Here is a 27619-nt window from a genome sequence, read left to right on the forward strand (position 1 = left end):
TGGGAGCTCCTTCAAGACTGTTGGAAAACCATTCCAGATGACTACCTCATGAAGCTGATTGAGAGAATGCCAAGAGTGTGCAAAGCTGTAATCAAAGCAAAAGGTGGCTACTTTGAAGAATCTAAAAGCTGCCATATGTGGGCCACAAACACCAAATGGTTGGTTGTTACTGCAGAGGAGCATTGGTGCTACTTAAGTTCTATTGACAGTACTTACATTTACAATTGCACTACAATGGTAATAATGGAATAAACATCATTTTTCTTTTCTTTCCCAAAAATCTGCCCACTTTTGACTTTCCATGCATTTTTCTTACTGAGTACACCCTCAGCACTTTTTGTTTTTTTATTGTTCTAAAACAGGTCTTGTTCTCACATGTCACAGTATTTAAAGCACAGGTTAGAATAATAAAAATGAGTGATGACTGTAGCTGTTTGAGTTTCAGAGTCCTGGTGTTTGTTCATGCTGGCCACATTGACTAGGACACCTGAATTTGAACAGAGCCATTGTTAATAGTATTAGCAACACTTGTGCTTTCCCCTGCTGTGACACGTTAAAATGTCTGCTGTGAAGACCTGTGAATCAGTTTGGTCTCTGTCTGGTCATGTGCATATCCCTTGCAACGGCTGTTGTACCCAGTTAGGGAACCACTGATCTACCTACATAGCGTCTGAAAAAGTGGTTCGACATTTAAATGACTCACCATGAATCTAATTGATCGTCTGAGTTTCCGTACCAGTCGAGTGCAGAGTCCACAAAAATTTATATTATACTGCCCTCTGTTGGCCAATAAGATTGTGGTCCCATACAGTTCATGCTATGAATCTGAGAATTGAAGCTTTAAGTCCATAAATAAGTGAATGAGTTTTGTACTTGAGTTTGACAAGTAAACTTTAAACAGACAACAAAAGACAGCGAAACCCTCTGATCTGATCCAACTTTCAGGGTTTATTTCTCAAACATTTATGTCACAAAACTTTTCGAAGTGCAGACTAGGACTGTACACAAAGCAAGGCACTGTACACTGTGGGATTCATTCATCAGATACACTTGATCATCACCCATAATCAAACCTTCTATCTGAAGCAACAAACACCAGACGTGCGCCGAGAGAGTCTGTCACATCCAGTTTCTATCAACACACCACCTCAACATTTATCATACACTTTATTCAATTACTATATAAGGTCAGTGAAAACTCATGAAGCGTTTTTTTTAAAAATTTCAACATGGTTTTGATATAAATATAAATTATTTATAATGCACAAGCATACATACAAGAACAGGCTGAAAGACCTGCTCCCACTCAAACAGATGGCTGCATGGCGGACAGTCAAACAGCACTGGCTGCTCTGCGTAAGGTGCATATGTACAAAACATTCACAGAGTGTGAGATTAAAGAACTTTTAACGCATTCGCTCAGACGGGCATCTGCACGTCTCCTACTTGTACAACCAAAAATAGCAACATAAAACGCAGGTGGGAAAGAAATCTGCAGCGCAAGAAGCTGGTGCACCTCTTGCTCACTGGTCACCTCCTCCACACCCTCATCACTCCCTTTGTCTGTCCTCAACATCCATTACAAGGTTAGTAGAGGCAGTCCCTGAGCCTCTGGGGTCGAGACCAGACACAGAACAAATGATGAGATATAAATTGAACTCCCGGTGACTTTTCCTCTGCTGTCTTTCAAGTCAGTGCTCCGTTGAAACCATTCAGAAAAGTCCTTTGGCTTTCTTCAAGTTCACCTGCTTCCAGGAAGGCAAACCCCTGTACTCCTCTCTGGTCATCTCCAGGGCTCTCTGCGGGAGAGACGGTTCGTCATGCACATGGTTCGCAATGTGAAACCAACAACTCTGCAGCTTGCACGGTGAGAGATGAGCAAACTCTTAGCACTCATGCATCAGTGACACTATACATTCCCAATACTGTGTGGTCTGTTTCAAAGTGGACAAAGTGGCTCAAATGTCCAGGATTCCACAGCAGCAGAGTGTGAGTGAACAGCATGCCAAACACAGGTTTTATCAGACAGAAAAGAAAAGAGCGATGAGAGAGAGAGAGAGACGGAGAGAAAAGGGATCATGGTAAAGTTGAGTGAGAAGTGCTGTGCAACTGTCCAGGTCATCCATGCTCAAGCCAGATGACTCACCTTCCCATGAGCCCATATACCCTGAAGGGTGGAATGAATGAAATAGGTAAGTCTAAAAATATACAAGGGGGATGGAGAGAAGATGGCAGAACACGATGAAAGAAAAAAATTGTGCAAGGAAAGAAGAAAAGAGCGATGAACACAAGGGAAACCTGAAAACCTGACTGATCAATACACTGATCAGTCAGGAGGCGCATCTTTCCAGAAAGTGATTGGATCACTATAGAGTCTTCCTGAAAGAGTGTGGGCTTCCATTTAAACTTAAAGGATAGGCCTGGTGTTTCTTATTATTGACAAATCCCATGAAAATACCCAAACCAACAGTATTCTACTAACCAGTGTTGTCTGGTCTACCACAGCCAGAGTTCCATTATTGTCCAAAAGCCAATAAAAACACCTTAGTCAGCCTGGCTGACCTGTTCCTCCACCGGTACCTGAACACACACACACTGGAGTTTATTCTGACTCAGTCCTGCACAGTGTCTTCCTGCCTCAAATACTCACTAAAGCACCACATGCAGATTCATCCGCTGTTGAAAATAGTCCCCAACAAATGTACTATTTCCTACTCTTTAAGAAATGCTTCCTAAAAGCTAGTGTCTTCTTATTTTCGGATATGACTGAGCCCTATTGGACACATATAGGACATGTTGAAAGACTAACAGGGTAGAAGGCTCTAGCCTGTCCGTCCTTGGGAGCTGGATCTCTCCTTCACTGTGGTGCTCCCGGAGGTTTCTCTTTTCCCACTGGGTTTTTTGAGTTTTTCCTTCCCGAAGAAGGAGGGTCATAAAGGGCAGGTGATGCCTCGGACTGATCCATCGGACTGATCCACTGGCCTCATCGACTGCTGGACTCTTTATTAGATTGTTTGTTCGCTTACACTTGTTTATTTCAGTGAACTTTGTAAAGCACTGTGAGACACTGTTGTGATATTGGGCTATACAAATAAAATTGAATTGAATTGAATTGAATTGAATAGAACCGTCTCGAAGGTTAAACTAACACCATTGATCATTTTGGTGAATTTCATGGGATTAAATGGCAACAGGAACAGGAAGAATGGTCGTTTTAGCCATGGGGAACATACACTACTCACTAAAAGTTAGGGATATTCGGCTTTCAGGTGAAATTTCAGGATGAACCTAAAATGCATTCTAACCTTTCCAGGTGAACTTAATGTGACCTTCTCTAAACCTTTGAATGCACATGTCCAACTGTTCAGTGTCTCAGTACTTTCTGCACCAGTTGCTGTTCTCTAACAAGAAGCTTAACAGCAACATTCACAACAGGTTTGATCCATGAATCCACCAATACATTTCCTGCTTCAGTTAGAATTGGTATTTAAACAGTCCTCCTCATCCTGCTGTTCACATTCTGACATCATGAGACCAAGGCGACACCTAACAGTTGATCAGCAGCACCTCAACACTGGAGGCTTCAAACAGGAAGTCCTCAGACGGAGGTGTTCACTGAGCTTAGAGGGTCACAGAGTGTCATCAGGAGGTTGGAACAGTGATACAGAGACTGGAAGAGTCACAGAAAGGAGAGGAGTGGACGTCCTTTGGCCACATCCCAATTTATTGAGACACTGAAAATGTTTTGTTGTGGTATACCTACCACTGTTGGTAGATTTTCTTTCAATAAATTGTTTAAGATGAATAAAATCACCATTGCATGCTTCTACTTAAATGCCCTACTTTCATGATATAATATCACTGTAGCATTCACTTTTTACATTTTCCATATATTTCACCCTATAAGTCGAATATCCCTAACTTTTTGTGAGTAGTGTATATCACTGTCAAATCAGTTGGAAAATGTTTTTCTAATATATCAGAATTAAGACATAGGATAATTATTAAGATGTTCGCCAGCAAAACGTTTACAGTCAGAGCTAATGCCTACATAGTATATGTGGTTGCAGTTTTATCAGAAATCAGATAATCTGTGGTCTGCAGGTTCTGACCTCAAATTCCTCATCAGACAGGTAGTCCTCCAGGCGAAGGGGGTCAATGCCCTCAGGCAGCGGCCGGGCCAGAAGATCTGCCAGAGGGTATGTGGTTTTATACAGCCTGGCCAACACGTCCTCCACCAGGATAATCTGATTACACACCTCTGCCTCCTGAGAACATGTGAACACACACACACACAATATATATATATAATGTTTTCAACGCAAAAAGCAATCAGAGAGTTTGACAGTAGAAAAACTAATTAGGGAAATGAATGAGGGGTAACAGCTTACACCTGACTGACCTGTACTCATCATGTTTACAACGTGTTCAGTAGAGTATTTACACCAATAGCTACAGACATACACTGTGAGGCTCATGTAAGATGATGCTAATGGGAGAAATCAGAGAATACGATCTGTGTCACACACCCTCTCAGTGATCTCAGCAATGTCCTCTCTATGCTCCCAGCTGGGGAACATGTTGGTGAAGGTGAGCGGCTCCAGACCAGCATGGATCAGATATGCTTTGGGAGGCTTCTTTTCGTTCTTTTCTGTAGAAATGAAACAACAACACATCACCTGATTTCAGTGCCATGCAGTCACTGCTGTAGTAGTTTTGCGCTGCACTTCAGTTGACCGGTATGGTGGCTAGTGCAGTTGTCTGAGGATGTTTTCAACCTTACCATCATCTGATTCTGAGAGCAACGGCTAAAATATTCGACAGATCAGTTGCAGAGAGAAGGAAATGTGTTGTATGCGTGAGATGAATAAAGGTACCTCTGCAGTACTGCAGGACAGTCTCCATAGCACACTTCCTATCTGAGTCCCAGCGAATTCGAGCTGATCCAGAACTTTCACTGTCCTGAGGCCACCAGCCCTGCCACAGATACACCTCATGGTGGTTGTCCACCAGGAACAGGGCTGAACACCACAGGAAGGAAACAAGATGAGGACTCAGCAGTTCATCAGGTGGCTTCATGTTCCTTTAAAAGCAGCTTTGGAGCTGCTGAGTCATTATTATCCCATAATTATCTTCACATGCACAGTAAGACAAACGCATGTGTGTACCTGGTTGGGAAGCCGCATAAAGGTCCTCCTGCAGGAAAGGCATAGAGTTGACCTGCTTGGGGTCTCTGGCAGGGTACAGAAACTCCACAGCTGCAAACTCCCCTGAGCTGCTGCTCAGCTGGTACAGACGAGGTGTGAAGTTAAACCTCCCTGGGTCTATGGATCAAAGGTCAAAGGTCAAACACCACACATAACCAAGGACGCTCGTCACTGACACCATCCACAGCTCTGCTTACAGTAAAGACAGTATGTTTACAATCAGTCTTTAGTTTTCATGCCATGGTTTATGGTTCTCCACCTTGCAGCATGCAGTCGTACGCTTTCCTGTCCCTCCTCCCAAGGGCTTCCCAGAATCCCGTGGGCTCTGCTCCCTCATTACATTCCCAGACGGTCACCTTGCTGCTGCTGTGGAGGCCAGCTTCCAGAGGACAACTGCACAAAGACAAAGTTGTGAACCAGATAACCACAAGATAATAAACTTGTGCTGCTTGACATGGTTTGGGCACAGCCAGCATCAAAAATAGAAGTGTCGCGTATCTTTAGCGCAGCGGGGCGCTGAGCCGCTGAGCCGCTGCTGAGACTGCGGCACTCCCAGTGGGTTTTAAAGCATTGACTAGAGTGGAACACGACGCAGACACCGGCGGTGGGATTTAGCCTTTAGACAGGTGCTAACTAAATACTCAAAGGTTTTCCACTCACTGTTCTTTGATTTTGTAGGCAGCGGTGCGTGCCACCTCCTGTGTGTGTGTCTGCGCCTTGCAGCCATGCCACAGGTAGATGAGGGCCTGGCTATTGCTCAGCAGCACCATGGAGACCCTGGAGCGTAGGCTGCTGCAGTGACAGGCCACCTCCAGCAGGTGGCCCTCCACCTCCACCTCCCCTCGCACACAGTACAGATGCCAATCATCTGGGGGTGAACAGAAGCATAACTACAAGTGATGGACACTCAAGGCAATAATACTTTTTTTTACATTTCAGGGCAGTTAGCGCCGTCTTAACAGCAACTGTGAAAAGAGAAGAGTGGAACTTCAGCAGCTCATTGAATACGGACATATAAACAGAGTACTGTGGGCTTACTGTGGGAGTTTTCCTCCTCCTCTTCTCTTTTCCCTGAGTGGACCACCATCCCTCCTTTGAAGCACTGCAGGAAACATGGAGGCTCCTTTCCTTGCTGGACCTGAACCTGGAGAGAAATAAAACAGGACGGAAGTGAAGCCTACATAAGAGTACAAATAATGGATGGACAAAGAAGACACACACACACACACACACACACACACTCTTACCTGTGCTCCCCGCTCCTCGTCCAGCTCCACCGTCATCAGTGCCGATGTTCCTTTCTCACTGACGGTTGCGTTGCGGCCCTGCCAGAAAAAGTAGCAGCACTTCTCCTTCCCGGGCCCTCCCATCTTCTGCTGCTCCAGGGCATGTCGCCTGCCAACTGACGGCCGGACATTGTCAGAAAGACACTAATGTAATTATCTAAACTGTGACTACAGCCCAGAAATGACAAACTCATGCATACAGTGTTACAATAGATGTTTTTTTTATGGTTTTGGCCCACTGAAAACACATTTATATATTTGGAATGATGACATGGTGGTGCATACTAACCCGCTGTGCTGACCATGTACTTCCACTTTATCACGTACGTGTCGCCCTCGTGAAACTGGCCGATGCTTTGTTGCGGCAGGCGGCTGTAGTCGAACTCCAGGATGTGCCAGACCTCCACTTCAACCGTGCTAATCTCATGGCTCCGCAGCTCCTCTGCCTCCACCAGGCCGTAGCCCCGCCCCACATTGAAGCCGTCTAGCCTGGTGCAGACAGGCATTTCGTGGACGGGCAACATCAGCGAGGCCTTGTACGCATGGCACTGATCCGAGGTGGACTGTTCCTGGGGTGAGGATGAAAACATAGGACAAGAAGAATTCTGATGACCGAGAGGGACAGAATTTGCAGTCGATTCTGTAAATGACACACTGAATACAGCAAAAAGACATTTTGTGATAGTCGTGGACTTTTTGACACCTTTTTATCAGTGATGTGGTCGTTTCTGAAGGGACTGGGCGTTGTCCTGCAGTCGCTCCAGTCCAGGAATTTCTCTTTGAACAGGGTGGTCTCATTGTGTTGAGTCAGTCTGCCGAACACCGCCCAGTCAGGTCTGCCTTGACCTTTCCTACAGGAGAGGAGGATACAGTACATGAGTGACATTAATCACAGAAAATGTTCTCAATACTGGTATGTTGTAATAGAAGCAGTCATCTGCCATCAACCATCAAGTGAGATTTGAAACACTACCCTCAACTACTGGACTGAACTGCATTTCAAATGAAAATGTGCAACAGTCTAAGAATACATCCTGTGAATGTGTACTGCAGTGTGTGTCTCCATACTTGGGTATGAGTGGGTTGCATTCTGCCGGGTCAAGCGGGTTGATGTCACAGTTTGTGTAGTCGAAGGTTCTGTTCCACAGGTGCTTGGCCAGCTGGAAGGCCACCTTCCGCTGTGCCAGCGTCACTGCCTTTCCATGCCATATGTACATCTCACTGCCAAAGTCGAACACCAAAACCTGCACAGAAACACAAAGAACACAAAGACAGTGTCTTGTTTTTCCAACCCAACAGTACCAGGGCATTGTTGTGTCCCTCAGTGTCTTTAACATATTTAGATTTTCTGTTGTTTTATCTGCTTTTCTGTTGTTTTTTAGGCTGCGTCCTTAAACGCTGTTGCTTTTTAAATGTCTTGTGTTTTTTTAAATTGTTGCACTTTGAGATTTATACCTCCAAATGTAAAGTGCATTATAAATAAAATGTATTATTGTTATAGATACATCAGGATGTCTGACCTCCTTGGGGTTGAGCAGGGAACAACGGGGGATTTTCGCCCAAAAATCATCATCTGGGACCAGTTTGTCATCCATCAGGCGATAAATGCAGTTCGTCTCTACAATGGCACCTTCGTACAGTTCGTCTTCATATAGCGTTCCTGCAGCTACAAGATGAAAGACAAGGGCATCAGCTTGAATTTCGCTCCTCCAGGTTTTTCCTTCATTTGTGTGATCCTGGCTTTGCATCAGATGGGAATCCTTACACTGAAAACTTGACTGCCCTCCCAGAATCTTCCAAAAATCCTTGGCAGCATGACTGTGCGTGTCGACACCTTCCTCAATGACCTGGATGTTGTTAGCACGACATCCCAAATCTCTATTGCTCTGGATGAAAGTTGCCAACTCTGAAGCCTGAAAAAATAAGAGCAAAGTTTTAATTATGCAAATGTTATTCCAAAAACACTGATGCGTTTTTTTAATAAATAGCAGATGTGGTCAACAAGATGGTCAAACTAAAACAAACAAACAAAAGAAACACATCCACATATTTCTTATGGTTCACTTTCATTCAGTCATCATTTTGGTCTTTACAGGTGTGCTGGGAGCGTCTGCTGGAGGTCCCTGTCTGGAAGGTCTTCAACTCCCACCTACAGAAGAATTTTTCATTCATCCCAGGGGAGGTTAGGCATATGGAATCCAAGTGGGCCATATTCAAAGCCTTCATTGCAGAGGTGTCTACTAGGAGATGCGGCCAGAAGGTCGTTGGCAAAAAACCCCGGGTGTGGCAGGAGTTCAAGAAGGCTATGCAGAAGGACTTCGGCGTGGCCTCAAGGAAGTTCTGACAAACCATTTGACGGCTCAGGAAGGGAAAGCAGGACTTGGCTCAGGCTGTGTTCAGCCAGGGAGGACAACTGCTGACCCGGACTGGGGATATTGTTGGGCAGTGGAAAAAGGCACTTTGAGGAACTCCTGAACCCCATCAACATGTCCTCCGTGGAGGAGACAGAGTCTCAAGACTCAGACCCAGAACTCACTGGAGGGATTACATATCTGGGAACAGCTCAGAATCCCCCAGGAGGAGCTAGAGAGCATTGCTCAGAAGAGTGCCCTGCTTGACCTGTCGCCATCGTGACCTGACCCCGGATAAGCTAATGGATGGATCAAAATCATGACTCAGGATCTCTAAAAGACAAAGAGGAGTCTGAAAACAGTCCGTTTCCTGGACACACACAAAACACACACACTTCTCCTCTCCGTCAACACAAACTTCTTCTTGTGCCACCCATGTGTCCTTCCAGGGCCGTGGTTACATCCTGCCAGTGCGATCTGCCCTACGTAATGCACCCTTACTCCAACTGTGTTGATATGACTGAGACTCTAGTCTACACAAACCAGCTTCTACTCTAACCTTGTTCTTCTCGATGACGTTGGCAAACTCTCCGATCCAGATGAAGCAGTGATGTGTTGTGATGAGTAGGAAACAATCGCCGCTGTTCAGGGAGGACGCTCTGGGCTCCACCAGCCTGGTCTGGACATGCCTTCGACCTGTTGTTACATAGGCAGGAAGAAACAACAAGTAGGGAGGTGGATTCTAAGTGATAGCTCTGATTATCATTGTCTGCATGCCAGGATTGTCATACTAGGGGTCCTGGGTCCCATACTTCTGCGTTGCTATTAAATTTAAATTAAAAATACAAACTCTAGGGTTGAAGAGGCCTCAGTGACTTACTATCCCAAATCTTTTCAGCTGATCCCTGCAGGGAGCAGTGGAAACTATTCTGAAACAGCACTCATAATTCTGTCAGACTGGGACATCTCAGGACCTAACAAAGCGATAAATCTGACGTGGTGGATTTGCTCTGGATTACAAACGGTGGGGTTAAGAGGAGGGGATCGGTCCAGGGTAGAGCCACAGCTGTCACCAGCGAGACGTGGGGGTGGCGCGAAGACACCAAAATAGACCCACTCTTGTCTCCCATTTTAGATATCCTCTGGAATGACTCCCTTGAAGTAGCATCTTCCAAGGCTCTGTGTAAAACAGTGGCTACTTGTTTTTAATCCTCTGGACAAGTGCATTTATCGCCTCATGTCTGCTTAATATCTGTTACTAACTTTGTATCTTCCCGGAGGCTTTCTGTGCTTTTGTCATCTCTCTAGTTCCTGTGGATCCTGGTCCTGGTTCTCCTGCTGTGGTTCTCTTGGCTTCATGAATCACTGCTGCGGATCGTCAGCCACTCGTCATGTTTTTCAATGCTACCATATAGCTAATTTATTAGTCACATTCCTATTGTCAGTGCTATAGCTGCTGTTTGTTTTCTCTCTCTCTCTCCCTCTCTCTCTCTGTCCAACCTCCACCCAACACGGACCCCTACAGAAGCCGCCCACATTGAGCCTGGGTCTGTTCCAGGTTTCTTCCCGTTAAAGGGGAGTTCTTCCTGCCACCGTTTCCTAATATAATATCTGATGCTGCTCATGTGGGGATTCTTGAATCCTTAAATTTGAGCTCCTGAATCGTTGCTTCTCTTAATCAAAGAGTTTGGTCTAGACCTGCTCTGAGATAACGCTGTTGGTGCTATATAAATAAAGATTGATTGGTTGATTGTTAATGTCTTTTCTACCAGCTGACCGAGTTTGAAGTGGATCGGTTCAACCCCCTCTGACTAGTTCGTTCATTTATGACCCCTGTGAATCACCAAAAATCCATGAAAAGTGCAATATGGCCGACTTCATCATCGCTCCAAGAGACTTTTTTTGTACATCTTGAAGAGATACATGTACCTACCAAATTTCGTACATGTACATAAAACACAGAAGAAGAAGAAGAATTTCAAGATTTCTAAAAATAAATTCTAAATGACCCTGTTGTGTGTGTGTGTGTGTGTGTGTGTGTGTGTGTGTGCGCGTGGTCAGAGGGGCCTGTTCACTCCACTGACCTTTGATCTGTAAGAGCATGACTTTCTTGTAAGGCACGGCACTGTTGTTGGACATCTGCTCAGAGATGTTGACGCTGCGCAGGTTGACATTGCTGAAGTTCTCCTTGCTGGCCAGTCCAGCCAGAGCCGCATCAGAGAAACCAGAGTTCTTCTTCACTGGATTTGACAGAGCAGAGCACAGAGAAAGGATATAAGACAGAAAGAAACACACAACTCTGTCATTACATATAGCCCCTGTACACATGTAAGACAACAGCTAGGTTGTAAATGACCACACTAAAGGTCTTAGGAAATTGCATTTCTGCAGCTCATGCATTTTCACTTGTTATGCACAACAGAACAGCCTGACTTGATGAGGATGTTTATATAAAATATGAAATTCCAATGTGAGTCAGTCTGGGGGAATGCTCTGACTGTCGTGTGTGCTTATGCACTAAACAGCACTTAAGAGTATCCGGTCTTCTTGATGACATCCCAGAGGTGGTTCCCTCTGGGCACTCCATACTTCTACTGGGAGACTTTAACACACCAGTGGGTAATGATGGAGAAGCCTGGAAGGGGGTGATTGGGAGGAACAGCCTGCCTCCATGCATGTCCAACTGGGAGGAGACCTCACAGCAGACCTAGAACCCACTGGAGAGATTATATATCCCATCTGACCTAGGAACGCCTCGGGATCCCCCAGGAAGAGCTGGAAAGCATTGCTCGGGAGAAGGACTTCTGGGGTGTCCTGCTCGACCTGTTGCCAACACGGTCTCACCCCGGATAAGCGTAAGAGCACAGAATTCTCAACAACAACCAAAGTTTGATCAACAGCAATATCAACAGTTATTTTATGAGAATTGTATTGTTTTTAAACTGAGTTCTCAAAAGGAGCCTGTCACATGTAGTATATCTGATCACGTATCATCACTCACACTTCTCAGCCTTTATTCTCTTGCTCTCCAGCAGGCCAATGTTGAGTCTCTGCTCTGTGTAATCATGTCTGATGTCCTCTCGGGCAGCCAGTATCTTCAAAGGGTTCTTAGATGACTGGACGTTACGCACTGGGCGCACCGCTCGCTTGTGCTTCACCATCCCTGAAGTCAGCCTAGGGAGGGATCAGAGGTTAAGGACCACGGTCAGAGAGAAAGTCTCACAAATATGATTTAGTCAGGGTGCTAACCTAAAAATAACCTCTGGCAGTGTGAACTTACTTTGGCGCCTGGGGGTTGAAGATCGCATCAAAGTCATCATCTATCTCCACCCTGTTGATGGAGGCAGGGAGCTCCTCCACTTGGCGGTAGAACTTGGAAAAAGTTTCATCTTCGAGGGTCATCACTTCCTTTACCTTCTCCTCTGTGACTGTGACAGTCACTTCTGGCAGTCCAGACACTGAGGAAGGACACAATGAGGCTGTGTCAGGATCATGAATTGAAGTCACGTTAAGTCCAGGTCATTTAAGTCACCGCAACAGATCCTGCTTGACATTTGGCAGAGCGAAAACCGTCAGTGCTTAAGAACAACGTGCGCGTGCGTTTAAATTCTACTATTAACCATCAGGGCATCAGTTTGGGAGTCTCCTTTAATCCCAATGTGCTGTATAGAAAGTGCTTTGCTACAAATTCATCCAGTTGGCATGTGTGAAAAATTTATATCATCTTCCCCCCCCCCCCCATTTTTGCCTTTACATTCATTACTGGTGCGTGTCTGAATGGGGCTCTGTTAACCATTACTTACCGCAGTAATCACATTAAACGATTCCCTCATCACGAATGAATTACAGTGAACTAGGCGGAGAATACTGCGTTTCATGCATTCAGTTGTCAGTCAAACATCATAGAGGTGTAAGTATTTCACTTCTTGAATAGTTAGCATAGTTATAATATGGGACGGTTTTCTCATTGTATTAACCATGTAAAAGGCCTGACGCTACCCTCAGTGATGGGGGGACAGGATGCACCACGAGACTGACCTTTGTTGTTGAGTTTGCCAAGGAATGACTCTAGTTTATCCAGCTTCATGTCTGACTCCAGGTTCAGATCTGGTTTGGCCTTGATCACTGCACACAAACAGGCACACACATATACACACACACACACAGCTGTTAGAACTATAAAGGTACTAATTTGAGCACAAAACCCATATGTGAACAGGCAGTTCGTCAAAGGTGGTTCAGTCACACTTTACACCGCAAATGCTTCTTGTTGACAATGATTGTGCTGATAAAAAGTTACAGTCACAGGCATTTTAACAACCGACCACTAAATATGAATTCTATTCTATTCTATATAGGTTTGTGATTTATATCCTATTAGGCTTTGAGGACATAATGGAAGTCTCACAGCAGCATGAGCCACATTAGTGTTGGTGATATTTTTTGTTTTGATGATGATGAACAATAGAATACACCTTCCATATCAGATAACTCTTCTGTGTCTTTTGAAAGAAAAGCAAAGATAAAGAGTAAACAAACAACAGAAGTTAGTGAACTGAACGGTCAGTTCAATGTCTCAGAATCATAAATCATATTAAACATACAATTAACTAACCAGTGGGCATGTTGTCTTTAACTGAGAGCAAATTATGTAACATAGTGATGTTATTAAGTCAGATTGGAGCAGCAGCTGAGCCCTCCGGTCTCTACTACCCAGCTACAGTAAAGGACTTAACAGCTCCACATGACAGCAGTGGGACTAAACAGGTAACCAGAGGATATAAGTGAAAGGCAGAAAAAGAATGCAAAACATAAACACAGCTAACCTTCTTGTGGTTTAGAGATGGCAGGATTGTTATTCTTGGGTCTGGACAACACTGGAGACTGGAGGGCTGAGGGGGAGGCCAACCCTGTTGTATGACCACAGACAGGCATGGACATTCAACGAGCCAACACACACGACATGTCATTCTGCTCTGTGTCTGATATTGCATGTACAATCTGCGGAAAAATGTATAGGCTGTACAGATGGAATGTTTAGTTTGAGACGGATGTGATGTTGAAAGGACGTGATGTTACTAGAGTATTGGTTCAATTAACACCACAGAACGTGGCATTTACTGGCAGACACTTGAGCTTTGCTTAGACTCTCAACGGACCGCGATGACCTGCAAAGGTAAGGGGCACCTGGCTGATGGGCTGGCTAAGATAGCACTACTGAGCTAATCTGCATTTCTGATGCCATGCTCCATTAGGCATGATCTGGCCAAAACACAAATAAATAACCTCCCATCAGACAAAAAGAAAAAGAAGCCATAAAGAAATCAGTTTCTGCCTGATTGAGAAGGGAGCTTTGGAGGATTCAAGGCAGAGAGCTGGGAGTGGAATGTGGACTTAATTCAGCATGTGTGCATAGAAATATGAGCAATGAGAGTGGTTGTAGAAAAAAAAAGTATGTGTGTTCAGTTTCTCATCACAGTCATCCCATCTGACCTTTCTTCACCATGCGTGCAGCCACAGTGAACTGGGTGGAGTCGTTGGCTACTCCGTGGCCTTTAGTCTTCCAGGCCTCCTCTTGGGCAACTATCAGCTGTTTCCTCTCATGGATGGTCATGTGAGCCTCGGTCCTCTCACACTCCATCTCAGCTTCGGCTACTCTCTAAGAAAAGAGACGAGTTACTGTCAGTTCTACTTAATACTTCTGACGGACTGAAGGTTAAAGGAAGAATCCACTGCAGGGAACTTTTTTTCCTTCAACAGCAAGGAAAACACCAAACGGGTAAGGTAACCATGCACAACAAGGACACAAAGGACGCACGTTAATCCCTGCCAAGCAGCTAAACAAGCTGTTTATTAACATCCAAAGAAAAATGATCAAATTTCTTTCTTTTCTGCTGGATGCAAATACAGTAACACTCAATTATTCAACGCCCATTGCAAATTAGATGTATTGGCAAAATTTCAGTTTCTAACTTTCAGCTGTGTTCATGAACAACTCAAACAAGAACACAACTAATATAACAGGTGGATTCTCCAAATTCCATACAATGTGCCACTTTTAGTGACCACTGCTGTCTCAAAATTAATCAAGCCCCTGAAAACAATCCCTCATAAAAGCTCTCATTTGCAAATTAGGTGTTGTCTCAAGCACAACTGATGCAACCCCTTTTTGACAAGCATCTTTAGCAGTTAGTAGAGCACAATTTTGCTGTTATGACCTGCTGCACACATGATGCACAGCCAGACACCAGGTTCTGAAAGTATTCCTGAGGGATCTTAACCCATTCCTCGTGGGCAATAGTCTCCAGCTCTCTAATATTCTTGGGTTTGGGTGCTGCAACCACTTTCTTCAAATCCCACTAGTGATTTTCTATGGCATTCATGACTTTTTCTGAGGCCAAGACTTTGAGGTATACTTTGGATCATTGTCCTGTTGGAAGGCCCAATGCTGCCAAAGCTTCAGCTTCCTCACAGATGGCATGATGTTTTCTCCTAGGATTTCCTGATACTTGATTGAATGCCCACAAATTGCTGCAGTTTTCCAGTGCCAGAGGAGGCAAAGCAGCCCCTGAGCATCACTGAGCCACAGACATGTTTCACTATAGGCAGGGTGTTCCTTTTAGCGTATGCCTCATTCTTCCTCCTCCAGACATACCGTTGATCCATTGACCCAAAAAGTTCCAGTTTTGCTTCAACGCTCCACAGAACGGCATCCCACAACTTCTGTGTCTTATTTTTTGGGCAAGGGCCTCATTAGTTGCATCAGGTGTGCTTGAGGGAACACCTGCTTTGCAAATGAGAGCTCTTATGAGGGATTCTATTCAGGGGGTTGAATAATTTTGAGACTACAGCAGTCATCAAAAGTGGCATTTTGTGTTGGATTTGGAGAAACCACTTGCAATATTAGTTGTGTTTAGCTATTTAAACAGCTCGTTTGTGTTGTTCATTGAACCTAGATTAAAGTGTGTACATTTTGCCAATACAACAAATTAGCAATGGGGGCGAAATAATTTTGAGTGCAACTGTTTTACTGTCACTCATTAGTTAAAATGAAAGAAATGTTAGTTAACAAAGTGAAGATAACAACAACAGAGTGTCTCTTAGTAACCAACGATAAGTAATTTAGTGCACATTTTGAGAAGCAGCACCATTGCTCTGACTGTGTGCATGTGTGCAAAAGCTGTCACTGGGGAGGGAGAGATGGGGGATTTGCAAGAGCACAGTGTAAAGTATTGACAGGGTCACCTTCCGTCTCCAAGGGTGTCTCTCATCCACCTGCATGGTTCTAGGAGATCTGGTGGCCTTTGCAAACCAGAGAGGGTAAGAAAGGATGAGGTAAATAGAAATAAAGATGGTAAAGATGGTATAAAATGTCTAAGCTCTGCACAGGAAGCTACGGGGGCTGCATGCTGACAACATAGGCAAAAAGAGAAAGCATGGGGATGGAGATGAATATTTAGGGGTATAAAACAGGGTAGGCTGGCTGGGAAGGACTGCGGAGCACTTGACAAAATTTTACCAGCATTGTTGCAGCAGAAAGATTCTGGCCTGTCAAGACAGTTTTAGGGTGAAAGCATCTGAATAGATGCAGACCAAAATAAGCATACAGCCTGGCTGAAGAGCATTTAGAAGAGCCTCACTCCACTCTCTGTACAGGTTCTCTCCATCAACAAGTGAGTTCGAAGAATGTTGCATGGAAAAACAATGGGGTTTATGATTTGTGTGTGGATTACAGAGCTTAGAAAAAGGAGGCGGAGAGCTGGGACGCAATGCATGCTGCAAGAGCTGACTCATCGGGACAGGAAGGAGGAAGAGAGAAAGTAGAGTTTAATACTTGCTACAAAGGCATGGCCATTGGAAGAGCGCGCACATATGCACATATATCATCATATCCACAAATGGATGGGCAAAATCCCATTACCCCTTCAACAACTCCAAGAGGCTAAAGAGCTGGTCCACTGTTCCACAACCATTGTCCAGATTTGACAATATGCCAGAGCATCCTTTCCAGCACTGTCCACCCCTGGTGCCTTGCCACCAAGGAGCTTCTTAATTACCCCAGAGACCTCTGCCAGGGACGTGTGTGAGGCCTCTCCCAAGTCGTCTCTGACGAATTCTTAAACCTGACCAATACATCCTCGGTGGAGGAGGCAAAGAATACTTTTCACAGCCCATGATATCCCAAGTCTGGATCAGCAGCTCACCACCCCTGCTGAACACAGCCTGAGCCAAGCCCTGCTTTCCTTTGCGGAGCTGCTGTTCTGTTTGCCAGAACGTCCTTGAGGTGAACCTAATGCCTTTCTCATAGCCTCCCCAAACTCCTTTCACACCCAAGTTTTCCCTTCAGCAGTCACCAAAGCTGTAAACTATCTGGCCCCCCAACACTGGTCTGCTGCTACCACAGACCCCTGAGCCTGACAGGCCTGAAACACCTCCTTCTTCGGCCTCCACCAGCGGGTTCTTGGGTTGGCCTGTCAACCAGCATTAATGTAATTTTGGCAATGGAGCCTTTGAACATGGTCCAACCTTCTCCTGGATGAGCAGCTCTGGCTCCTTCCCCGTTCCATGACCCAGCCAGCCAGTGTGCCAGCCTGTTTAAATCATGTCAGCAACAGTTATGGCCTTTCAGGTGTTGGAACTGGGATAAAGATTATAGTCCCACTTCAGCTTTCATACACGTCTCACATTACAATAAATATCTCTAGCACAGTGTTGATGATGAGAGACACATAAAGGTTAAAGTTCAGAACCAAATGTGAAACTTTAAAACGCAGACACATAGAAAACACATCCAGAGTGGGTGAGGGCTGGCAGAGGAATGACACCCAACGAATCAAGTAGCGCACACCAGAAGAACAACACCATCACCATAATGTAAAGAGTGTGTTAGCTGCCAGGAAATGCAGTTAAGGATGTAAAATTTGGGTCAGTGGTGGAATAGAATCTTGAGTGCATGAAATACCACCGCAGTGTGTGTGTGTGTGATTTCGGTCTTGCACACTGGCCTTACCCATAGCTGGTCAGAAACAGCGTATTCATCGATCATCAGTGCTTCATCGCCCTACAGACAAGAAGCAACGGGGGAAAAAGGAAATTTTTTCTGAAATAATATGGCTAGATCCCACCATCCACTCCCTACAACTTTCAAAAACATTTTGATACACACTTTCTAAACTACTACATTCCTTTTAAGGCCCTCTGATCTAATATATCAAAACAACAGGGCGTATGGTGTAATAAAAAAATGCACTTTCATTAAAAAATCATGCCCTGGGTTAGAACAACAGGAGTTTTTATTTGCTCTGCTGTTGGCAGAGCTGAGCTTTGTGTCTGCCTGATCTTCAGCATTGCTCTCCTTTGATCTAAAACAGGAAGTTGACTGAATTGTGTCCACTGGCCCTGATGAATGGGAGGATGATAACAAGAGCTGTCCTTCTTCTCTACCTCTATTTAACCATCACTTAAGCTTGATTAAAACAATCTTTAGTATTTAAGTTAAAAACTCCTGCTGACCTTAAATAACCTGAAAACCCCAGAATCAGAATATGAGCAGGCAGAGCTGTTGAGCTGAGCTGAACACACCCGGATAAGCAGCTGGAGAACAGCCGCGCTGATGAGGATGATAGCTGTCGTGAATATGTCTGAAAGGAGAGGTATGTGTACCATCCCACCCAAACCCTCCCTTCACAACAGACAGACAGAAACGCACTCGGCATGGAAAGGATGAAATGAGGTTTACTTTTTAAGACATAAAGGACAATAGCCAACAGAAGAACGAAAGGCAATTTGTAACATGCCGTTCAGTGGAAAAAATGTTGAGGCCAGAGTCTGCATCTGACAGGAAAGGTAGTCATTAGTGTTACCGACGCTCACTTAAAACTGTTGTTTTAAAAATGCACACAGTTGCATTCTCAATGTCAACCTCAATGTATGTGGAATTTCCTATTAATTCACTTTACTTGTCTGTTGGTGCGTTCAGTCAGCAGTGAGTGTGCAGGTCAGGTGGTTACCTTCTTGAAGCTCTTCTCCACCTCCCAGAGCTGAGCGTGGTGTTCACCCACGGCGACCTTCGCCACATCCTGCTTGGTATTGATCCTGTTTCTCCAGTCCTGCTCACCGCTCCTCTTCAACAGGGCCACTCTGAGAGGGCAGAGAAAGCACACGGAGGGAACATAAAGTTCAATTAAGTTTATGATTAGGGGAGAGAATACTGTCCAGCTCAGGTACATGGGCAGGTTAGGTAATGTGCTCCGGCAGAATGGTGTGACACGCTAGTCTTTAAAGAGCAGGACCTGACTGGACCAAATCCAGATTCATGTGACTGTAAATCAAAAATACATTATAAAAAATGCACTTGGATGAATGTTGGTCTGCATAAAGTCTCCTATTAAAGAAAGAGTTACATGTCTCGCTTTTTTGTCTAGAGTCTGATGAGGACTTCAATGCTGCTTTCACCTTTGCACATTGAGGAATGGAGCTTAAACTGGGAGTCAACTAGCTTATCTCAGCATAAGGACTGGAAACAAAGGAAACAGCCTAGCTCTATTAAAAGCTCAGCCTACCAGCTCCTCTCAATCTTACAATTCTATTCTAATTAACTTTTTTTTTTCTCGTTTGTTTAAGATGTAAAAATGACATTTTGTGATTTCCAGTAGAGATAATGGCTTGAACTCTTCCCTGCTGTCACAACACTAACGCCCACAAAAGACAGGCTGAGCACCCTTTAGTATCATCCACGGGGCCGTCTGCAGTGAAGCCAGCACTGAGCAGAGGCAGACAGCATGCCACGGTCAGAAATACTGCAGAGCTCTGATGACAGATCGACAGACTGGTGGCGGCTAAAGTAAAATTAGACAAAAGACCACATAGAGAAGACAGTCAGTGTTGCCAGAGCTGGGAGAGTCGGACAGCTTTCTTCATTTTAGCTAAAGTAAATGTGGGCAAAACAGTTAGGGAATGGGCTATAGGACACTAACAACTTAAAATCACTGTTTGGGCGTACAGATATCACAAGGAGGAGTTGTGGAAAACTGGGATCACATATAAAGCACATGGAGGATTTTTATATATCTTATTATAATAGGAAGAATACAAGACCCATAAATGGAGGGTTCGGGGTGTTGGCAGTGACCTCTGCCTCTCTGTGACCCAGTGAGGTATGTTCTGTTCTGCCCCGAGGGCCTAAAACAGGATGAAAGTAGCACAGATATGGCCAGCTGTATCTGGGACACACAATCTGCCTCCAGTAAGATCCAGACTCAAAGACCTGATACAATGAAATATGGAGATGTGAGAGAAAGTACAACAAGCCAACCGGGAGAGGGAACACACACCATTAAACACCACTTTTGTACTTTCATTGTGTCAATCAATTTAGCGTGCAGCCTGCTGTGCTTGTTAACACAATGCGACATAACTGAACTAATGCAATCATTTTTATCCATCCAGTACTCCAGTTGGCTTCAGTTAAAAGAAGATATACCTCTTTAGCCACCGGGCACAGCCATGGATCTGACTGGTAAGAGCTCGATGCATCACTGTTGCATCAACTTGATGAGCCTCCATGCAGTAAGAAGCCCGACTACTGCCAGCACAAAATGATACATCATCATTAGGACATAAGCAGCTTGTGCAGGCACACAGGGTTCCCTGTTAAATTCTTATGAATGTAAAATACCATTCTATCTATTCCATACCCAGCATACTGCTGCTGTTAATGTACTATCCTGGGGAGCCCAGCAGTGCAGCAGTAGTGGCTGAAAATTAAGAAAAAACATTTTAAGCAGAGCATGACAAGGAAGCCTCCTCTCTCAACTGATGCAAGAGGATAGAATTCTAAGGCTGAGCTGATGTAAATGAAATTGAGAGCCAATGAAATAGGAACAGTACTTGCGCCTGTGATCCGTGGAGTACAATAGCTTAAAATCAATGACAGCTGATCACAGCAGCGGACCCACCTCTCTTTGATGGACATGTGTCTGGATGATATCGGGTCGCTCTGCTCGTCTTCCTGCTCAGGCTGAACCAGGCCGTCGGTGTGTATATCCATTACCGGAGACTCGCACACACTCCTGGGCACAGCAGATACTGCTCTGGACGGTCCCACAGTGGAGTCCGGCTGCTCTGTGAGCACGAGAGCACGCACAAGGGAGTGAGTAAAATCAATAACTTGACAGCAACTACATGAATGTTGACATGGTTGCCGAGGTGGATTAGACTTAATATGGCATCACATTTCTGTACACGAAGAGCAGGCAGACTGATATCCCCGGTCTCCCGTACTCCCCTCTAAATAAAACTTCCATGACTACAGGGTTTTCAATAAAAGTGCAGTTGTTGCTCTAACTGTGCAAAGCGAGCAGTATAGGAGCAAACATCTTTAATGCTTACCAAGAGGCCCTTATCCGCCTGTGACAAGCAGTGCAGAAAGCTTTAAACCTCCGTGCCATGGCTGTAATCAAATAACCCACGCTGTTCTGGAGAAGCACTGAAGCTCACTTGTTGCCAGCCTGTTTTCGTATGTGCAGCCATACTGCTCTATCACTGTGTCCTCCACATCCCCAGAAAAGACAGCAATCACGTGACCGTCTGTCTGTCTGTCTGTCTGTCTGTCGGTGTCTGTGCTCTCACTGATACAGAGACAACCAAAATGTTTGGCTCGGAGTTGCCGCTGCCCAGCGGTGGAGTGAGAAATGGTTGTTTACTGTGGACTGAACCTAACACCAGTGTGTATTTACTCTCACAGTTTGCCCTTTAAATATCGCCCATCGTCCAAATAAGTCCATCACTCTTCTGTCTTGCTTCACTTTCTTTTTTTTTTGTTCCGTTAAACCCAGAACAACTTACCACCTTTGGTGATTAAAATAACATGGTAATGATAAAATGTGCACTATGCTCACTATTTTAGTTGTGGGTGTTATTAAAATTAGCACACAGTCTGAAATTGACTTACAGTTGGCTCCTTAGAACTCACTTTCTTCACCTATCTCTTTATTTTGTTAGTAAACTAAATAAAAGGACCACTGACTGCATTTGTAGACAGGAAAAAAAAAATGGCCGCTGTTGTTTTCTTTAGTGTCAAAGCCTAACAAATAATGTTATTTGAACGTGATATTCTGCTTTTTCACAGTTTATATGATGCCAGATTCTCAAAGAGAAATTCAAAGTTCGCACACACTGCACGGTCAACAGTAGACAAGACGGAGAGAGACGAGAGGCAAAAATGTAAATCTTAAACAAGAAGGAAGTACTTGTATGATGCAAAAGGAGGCAGCCAGTAGTTTCCTCTCCTGTTCTTACCTCCACTGATGGCCCTGCTGCTCTGAGTGTCTGACCGTCCTTCCTCCCTCAGATACACCTCCTGCCACTCCTCAGAGCTCCGCATATCTTTGCCTCCCCTTTCTCTTGACAGCCACTGCTCCTCCTCCTCTTCCTCCCCCTTCCTCTCTCTTCCGGTCTGAAGCTGGGGCAGAGCGGCCTGCTTGACCAGCCCCCCAGGAGAGGGAAGCTCCCTCCTCTTTCCTTCCAGATCAGCTCCGTCTTCTCCTTTGGGAGAGGCTCTGCAGTGCCTCTGGTGGTCTGCAGAGACCTGGGACCTCCAGGCTGGGCCGGCGGCGTGATGAGGGGGCAGAGACCTGCCAGAGCTGGGAGGGAGGGGGTTGCCTCGCGGTACTGCTCTGGTTATGTGGATGTCTCCAGCATGGTCAGTGGAGACGGTGCCTCCTGCTTTCAGGGTAGAAGAGAGCGGTGAAGTAGGGAGGTGTCCGAACCCTGTGTCACTTTGAAACTGTGTAAGGGGGGGGGGGGGGGGGGGGGGGGGGCAGACAGAGACAAAGAAAAAACATGGGTCAGTTTGCCGCGGAGGCTGAGGAACAGGTCGGGCAAATTGCAGACACACACAAAATCATGCTGACTAATCACCGCCTGCCTCACTCACTGCACTTCCTGAGTATGAAAGGGCATCCTATCTTGCCAGTCAGTAGCAGCCCACATCACAAAGCCATGCCAGCATCCCCCCCCTACACACAATACACCCGTCCTTTGTGGCAAAAAGACACATTTTCCAAATGTAAAACCATTACTCCACATCAAAAACATAAAACTAACCTGGCACTTTTGCTGAGCAATAAATGACGAGCAACAGTTCACATCCATGGAAACCAGAAAACTGTAATCTTGCAACTGTCTTTTAAGTAAATAGAGTTTTCTAACTCTTTCTTTTCCTTTTGCTTCAGTGTTGTCTGAGCTGATGACTTATGGCTACTCTCAGTCCATGTGGGGATGAAGACTCAAAGTGCTTTCGTTCTCCCCTCCTCCACAACAGAGGCATCTTTCAATTGGCCCACAGGCAGCATGACCCATCCTCACATCACAGCCTCGTCACTGGCACTGATGAGAATTCACTCAGTCATTATCCAGAAGCCAGGCCGTGCTCTGCACATTCATAATGACGTCACACAACATGGACACGGGCCATAAATGAGATGCCGTGTGTTGTTCATGTCAGCCATGTCAGCCTTCACTGTCTCAGGCAAACGAACGGCGATAGTTCAGAGGAACCTTACTTGTAGGCGCTCTAATGGGCTGTCACATAGCTCCTCCCTGATGTCAATATCTGAAGACTCCTGGAGATGAAATATGCATATGCTACAATGCTTGGTTTGTGTTTTCTTCATTTTGAAAGCAGGAATGGGTTACACCGTACAGGCCTTAAACCCCTTTGACCTAGAGCGGCATGTTAGTCTATTCTGGAAGAAGGATTGCTTCTCTGTTTCTTTTTCTGAGGTTTCTCTCTCTATTCCCTTTCTGTGTGACTTTTTCTTTCTCCAAGTGAGGGACAAGGGCTGTCATATGCTCTACACCTTGTAAAGCCCTTAGAAGATCTGTGGCCTTGAGCCGTATGAATAAAATTCATATAAATATTTGAGTTTCATGAATGCTTAAAACTTTGGAGAATAGGCTTATTTACATTCTTGGTGAGAGTCTGATGAGAGGACCAATACCTCTCTCACCAGCACCTCTAAGGCCTTAGTTTGCAATACATACACAAACTTTAAGTGCTAAGCTATTCCTTTAAAGTAATATATTTTCAAATGAGTACAACACAAAAATGACACTTAGTGGTGAAGTGTTGAATGTATTGTGATTTCTAAACCATAAAACTAAGGAAACAGGAATATGTTATTAGAATAAGGGTAAAGAGGAACTTCAAGGGGAACTACAGACAGAAAAGAGAAAAAAGTATCTTCCCATACCTGCTCCATATCTCCCAGTGTGATAGGTTGTGTCTGGTACCGAGCATTGGTCCTGCGCTGGCGTGTGCCCACCCTGGTGTGAGCGACCCTGGTGGGAGGCTGAGCCAGTCTATTGAACAACGCCATCTTTTCTGCCAGACTGAGCGTGCTGAGGTCGGGCTCGTCCTGAGCCTGACTCCGGTCTTTTCCCTCCATTGTGGACACCAGCTTAGAGTCCTGGACTTCCGGGGTATCGTGCACCTGTTGCACCTCCCACGCCTGCTCCTGGGCGGCAGCACTCCACGACGAGGATGCCTTCAGGCTGAGGGCAGGAAGACAACCAGGGAGAAAGAGAGACTTTCTCATGCAAGCTAGTAAGTGGAATGCTACATAGCAGGCAGCATTGTGGATCTGATCTAATAACAAGGCATCCTGTAAACAGAGCTACACAGTGTGAGTCATGCCCACCTCAAACAAAATCGTGATATTAAGTAAAATCCCTCTAGTCTTCTTATTCTTTTGATGATTCAATGTAGTTTCCTCCATTCACACGGGAGGGCACCAAAACTCAGGACTTTATACTTTATATTAGGATTTTATACTGCAAAGAACACACACGCTACACATCCTGTATGGGAAAACCACTCTGAAACCAAGACTATGCTGTGGTGACTGAGCAGCATTCAGTGAAGATCATGTCAGTCACACGGGGAAGGAACCAGGTGATTTGCAGGTAATTCCGAAAATGGTTAATTCAATCTAAGGGCGAGGACTATAAAGCATGTTAAGGTTTGGAAGTTTGGAGTTCCAAAAGATGGCTGGAGAAATCATGGAGAATTTCACATATTAAGGGAACTTTGAATCTTGTGCAGAACAGAAAATCTGATGGTTTTTTGTACACAAACAGAAAGGTAAAAAATGCCTGTGACTCCTCGTTAATGGTTTTATGGGAGAGTTGCATGTTGCAACGACAATGCTAAAAAAAATATTAAGGGAACATTCAAATATTATATAATATAATATACATATATATAATATATATTGTGCAATTTGTTGGGAACAAAATGACATAACAGCGATCAGTGGAAACCAACCGACTGAGGGCTGGACTCAAAACCACGCTGAAATTAAAGTAAAAACTGAAATCACAGGCTGATCCAACTTCATCATGGCAACTCATAATGTGGCTCAATAGTGTGCATGGCCCCCATGTGCCTGTATGCCTGTGTCCTGGGGAGGGGGGATCTCCTCCCATACCTGGATCAGGGCATCAGTGAGCTCCTGGTCTGTGGCACTACTAGGTGACATTGGATGCACCAATACATAACGGCCCGTCTCCTGGTATCTCCTCTAAGCTCTTGAGACTGTGCTAGGAGACACACAAACCTTTTTTAGGACGGCACGAATGGATGTGCCATCCTGGAGCAGCTGGGCAACCTGTACAATGTGAATGGGCTGCAGGTACCGCCTCATAGATAGAAATACTTTATTGATCCCTGGGGGGAAATTCTGGTGCTGCAATAGTATAGAAGTGACCACCACCATGAATACAAAAATAAAAATGTAAAATAAAAATGTTGCAGAGTAAATAAATACATGCTACCAGTAGTGACAAGGACACTGTCAAAACGCAAAACTACAGAAGAATCAGGCAGGAAGGATAAGGAGAGAGCAATTGTCAGTGGCTACCACCTGCAAAACCAGTCCCTTTTTGGGGGTCGTCTTGCTGTTGCCTCTCCACTTTCACTTGCACCATAACAAGTGAAATTGATTCCCAATCGCTTGTGCTTCCTAACTGGACAGATCGATATCCCTAAAGTTTGACTGTCTTCCTGTCTTTATGCTAAGCTAAGCTAATTCCCCCTTCGCTCTAGCTCCATACTTGCACGTAGACCTGAAAAAGTTAGATCTCCGCGTCACAATGTTCCTTTAGCTTCAGCACTAAACAAAGTAACTTGCAAAGACGTACGTGGCAGCGATGACAACTTCCTCAGTGGTGACTGGCTGAGTCCTGGATCGGTCTTGCATCAGTCTTCGCCTCCTGTTCACTGCTTTATTCGTGGGCTGTGGTTTAGGGGCTTTGCCATCAGTACTCTTTTCCAGTTCCTGCATGGAAACATCAGGGTAAACACGGGACATCGTTATAAATCAACGGAATATTTCACCTCACCTTAACTCAACTTCAGTAGGAAAATCTTGGAGCAGAGGTCACTCTGTTGTGGAGTGACGTGAAAGACTCTTGAAACATGGTCTTCAAAGACTGTTTTTTGAGAATATTTGCACTGAACGTGGCAGTAGAAATTAGCACAACAGTGATTCAAGACAGACTGTATTAAGATCATATCCATTATCAAAGCTATTTGGAAATTCCTTACTGGAGCTTACGCAGACTACAGACTACAGGCATGTTTGATATTATTTTCACAGATGTGGAGTGAAATGTGCTCCAGTAAAATGCTTGTTATGATGGAATGTGAGTGCCAAAACCAAATCATAATTATTTCCAAGTTTTGATCTCTAAATCCTCAAAGGAATGAGAGGACAGTAAAAAAAAAAAAAAAAATGAAGAGAACAAGAAAGATCATTGAGTGTCAATGTTTATGTCCTTGATTGGATGCACATTTATTTATGCTGGGTGTCTGAAACCAGCATGTAATCAGAATAGGAATGAGAGGAATGAGCAGAAGAGAGCTGAAGCTCACCCTGAACAGAGAGCGCTTGGCCGCGACACTCAGCTTGGCCCGTTCATCGAGCTTCTCTTCAGCAGCTACAGAGGGAAGAAGTTATAAAGACATTAGAAACTCTGAGAAACTTGGAATGTCATTTCCATGAAAGATGATGGTAAGAACGATCTCCTTTAAAAAAGCAGTGACCTACTGGTGGGCTCGTCATTGCAAACTCATGCTGACCAATTGAACATTCAAACTAGATCTTTTTAAGTTCTGGAGTTTTGTGGAGACATAAAACTTGTTGGGCTGAATTTTGGGGGGAAATAATGCACGACATTATTTAGAATATTTGCATTTGATGTAATGATGCAACCGTAACAGCAATGACAAGATGTCATGGTTTTTAATATTTAATCTGGTGTAAACATCGTCTCGTTTCAGTAACAGTTTAGAACACATGTGACACTGTCACGAGGAATACCAGGACTTCTACCACTGAAAGCAACTTGGTGAAAAATGGATGTTAGGGGTCAGTATCACTCACAGGCTTTGACAACAACTAAATACAAAGTCAATGTAAAGACGCAGGTAGTCACTAGTAGAGGCAAAGCCATACCACGACGCAAATACATGAAATTAACGTCACATCAGTTGAATTCATTCAACTTTAGTAAGAAATTCACATAATTTTTGCAAGTAAACCCACGGTCAGACTTGCTCGCATCGTAAAATTCATCTTGCTTTTGTTGTGAACACACAGTTAAATACTCACGTCCTTAAACCTCTTTTTCTCTAACTGAAAGATAAGCCAGTATTTTATATAGTATACTATAGTATGAATCATTGAGTCCCAACAAGATTATGAAAACACAA

General features: G+C 44.6%; 1 protein-coding gene across 1 annotated transcript in view; it reads right to left on the reverse strand.

The window, feature by feature from the left end:
* Nucleotides 1-973: 973 nt before the first annotated feature.
* svila (supervillin a) overlaps nt 974-27619 on the reverse strand; it is a 40892-nt gene continuing 14246 nt past the window's right edge. Inside the window, 32 exon segments of the mRNA XM_070853331.1 lie at nt 974-1799; nt 2147-2167; nt 4113-4268; nt 4530-4651; nt 4878-5021; nt 5169-5324; nt 5467-5600; nt 5868-6075; nt 6246-6351; nt 6455-6609; nt 6783-7062; nt 7197-7344; nt 7562-7737; nt 8014-8159; nt 8259-8406; nt 9404-9540; nt 10929-11084; nt 11846-12018; nt 12125-12302; nt 12883-12969; nt 13671-13754; nt 14338-14503; nt 16090-16146; nt 17855-17905; nt 18855-18984; nt 20802-20967; nt 22144-22422; nt 22483-22630; nt 23409-23468; nt 24099-24399; nt 26047-26183; nt 26780-26844. Of these exon segments, the coding sequence (XP_070709432.1) occupies nt 1713-1799; nt 2147-2167; nt 4113-4268; nt 4530-4651; nt 4878-5021; nt 5169-5324; nt 5467-5600; nt 5868-6075; nt 6246-6351; nt 6455-6609; nt 6783-7062; nt 7197-7344; nt 7562-7737; nt 8014-8159; nt 8259-8406; nt 9404-9540; nt 10929-11084; nt 11846-12018; nt 12125-12302; nt 12883-12969; nt 13671-13754; nt 14338-14503; nt 16090-16146; nt 17855-17905; nt 18855-18984; nt 20802-20967; nt 22144-22422; nt 22483-22630; nt 23409-23468; nt 24099-24399; nt 26047-26183; nt 26780-26844 (4562 nt within the window). The 3' untranslated portion in view covers nt 974-1712.

Source organism: Pempheris klunzingeri, chromosome 21, assembly GCF_042242105.1.
Source record: "Pempheris klunzingeri isolate RE-2024b chromosome 21, fPemKlu1.hap1, whole genome shotgun sequence".
Taxonomy (NCBI): Eukaryota; Metazoa; Chordata; class Actinopteri; order Acropomatiformes; family Pempheridae; genus Pempheris; species Pempheris klunzingeri.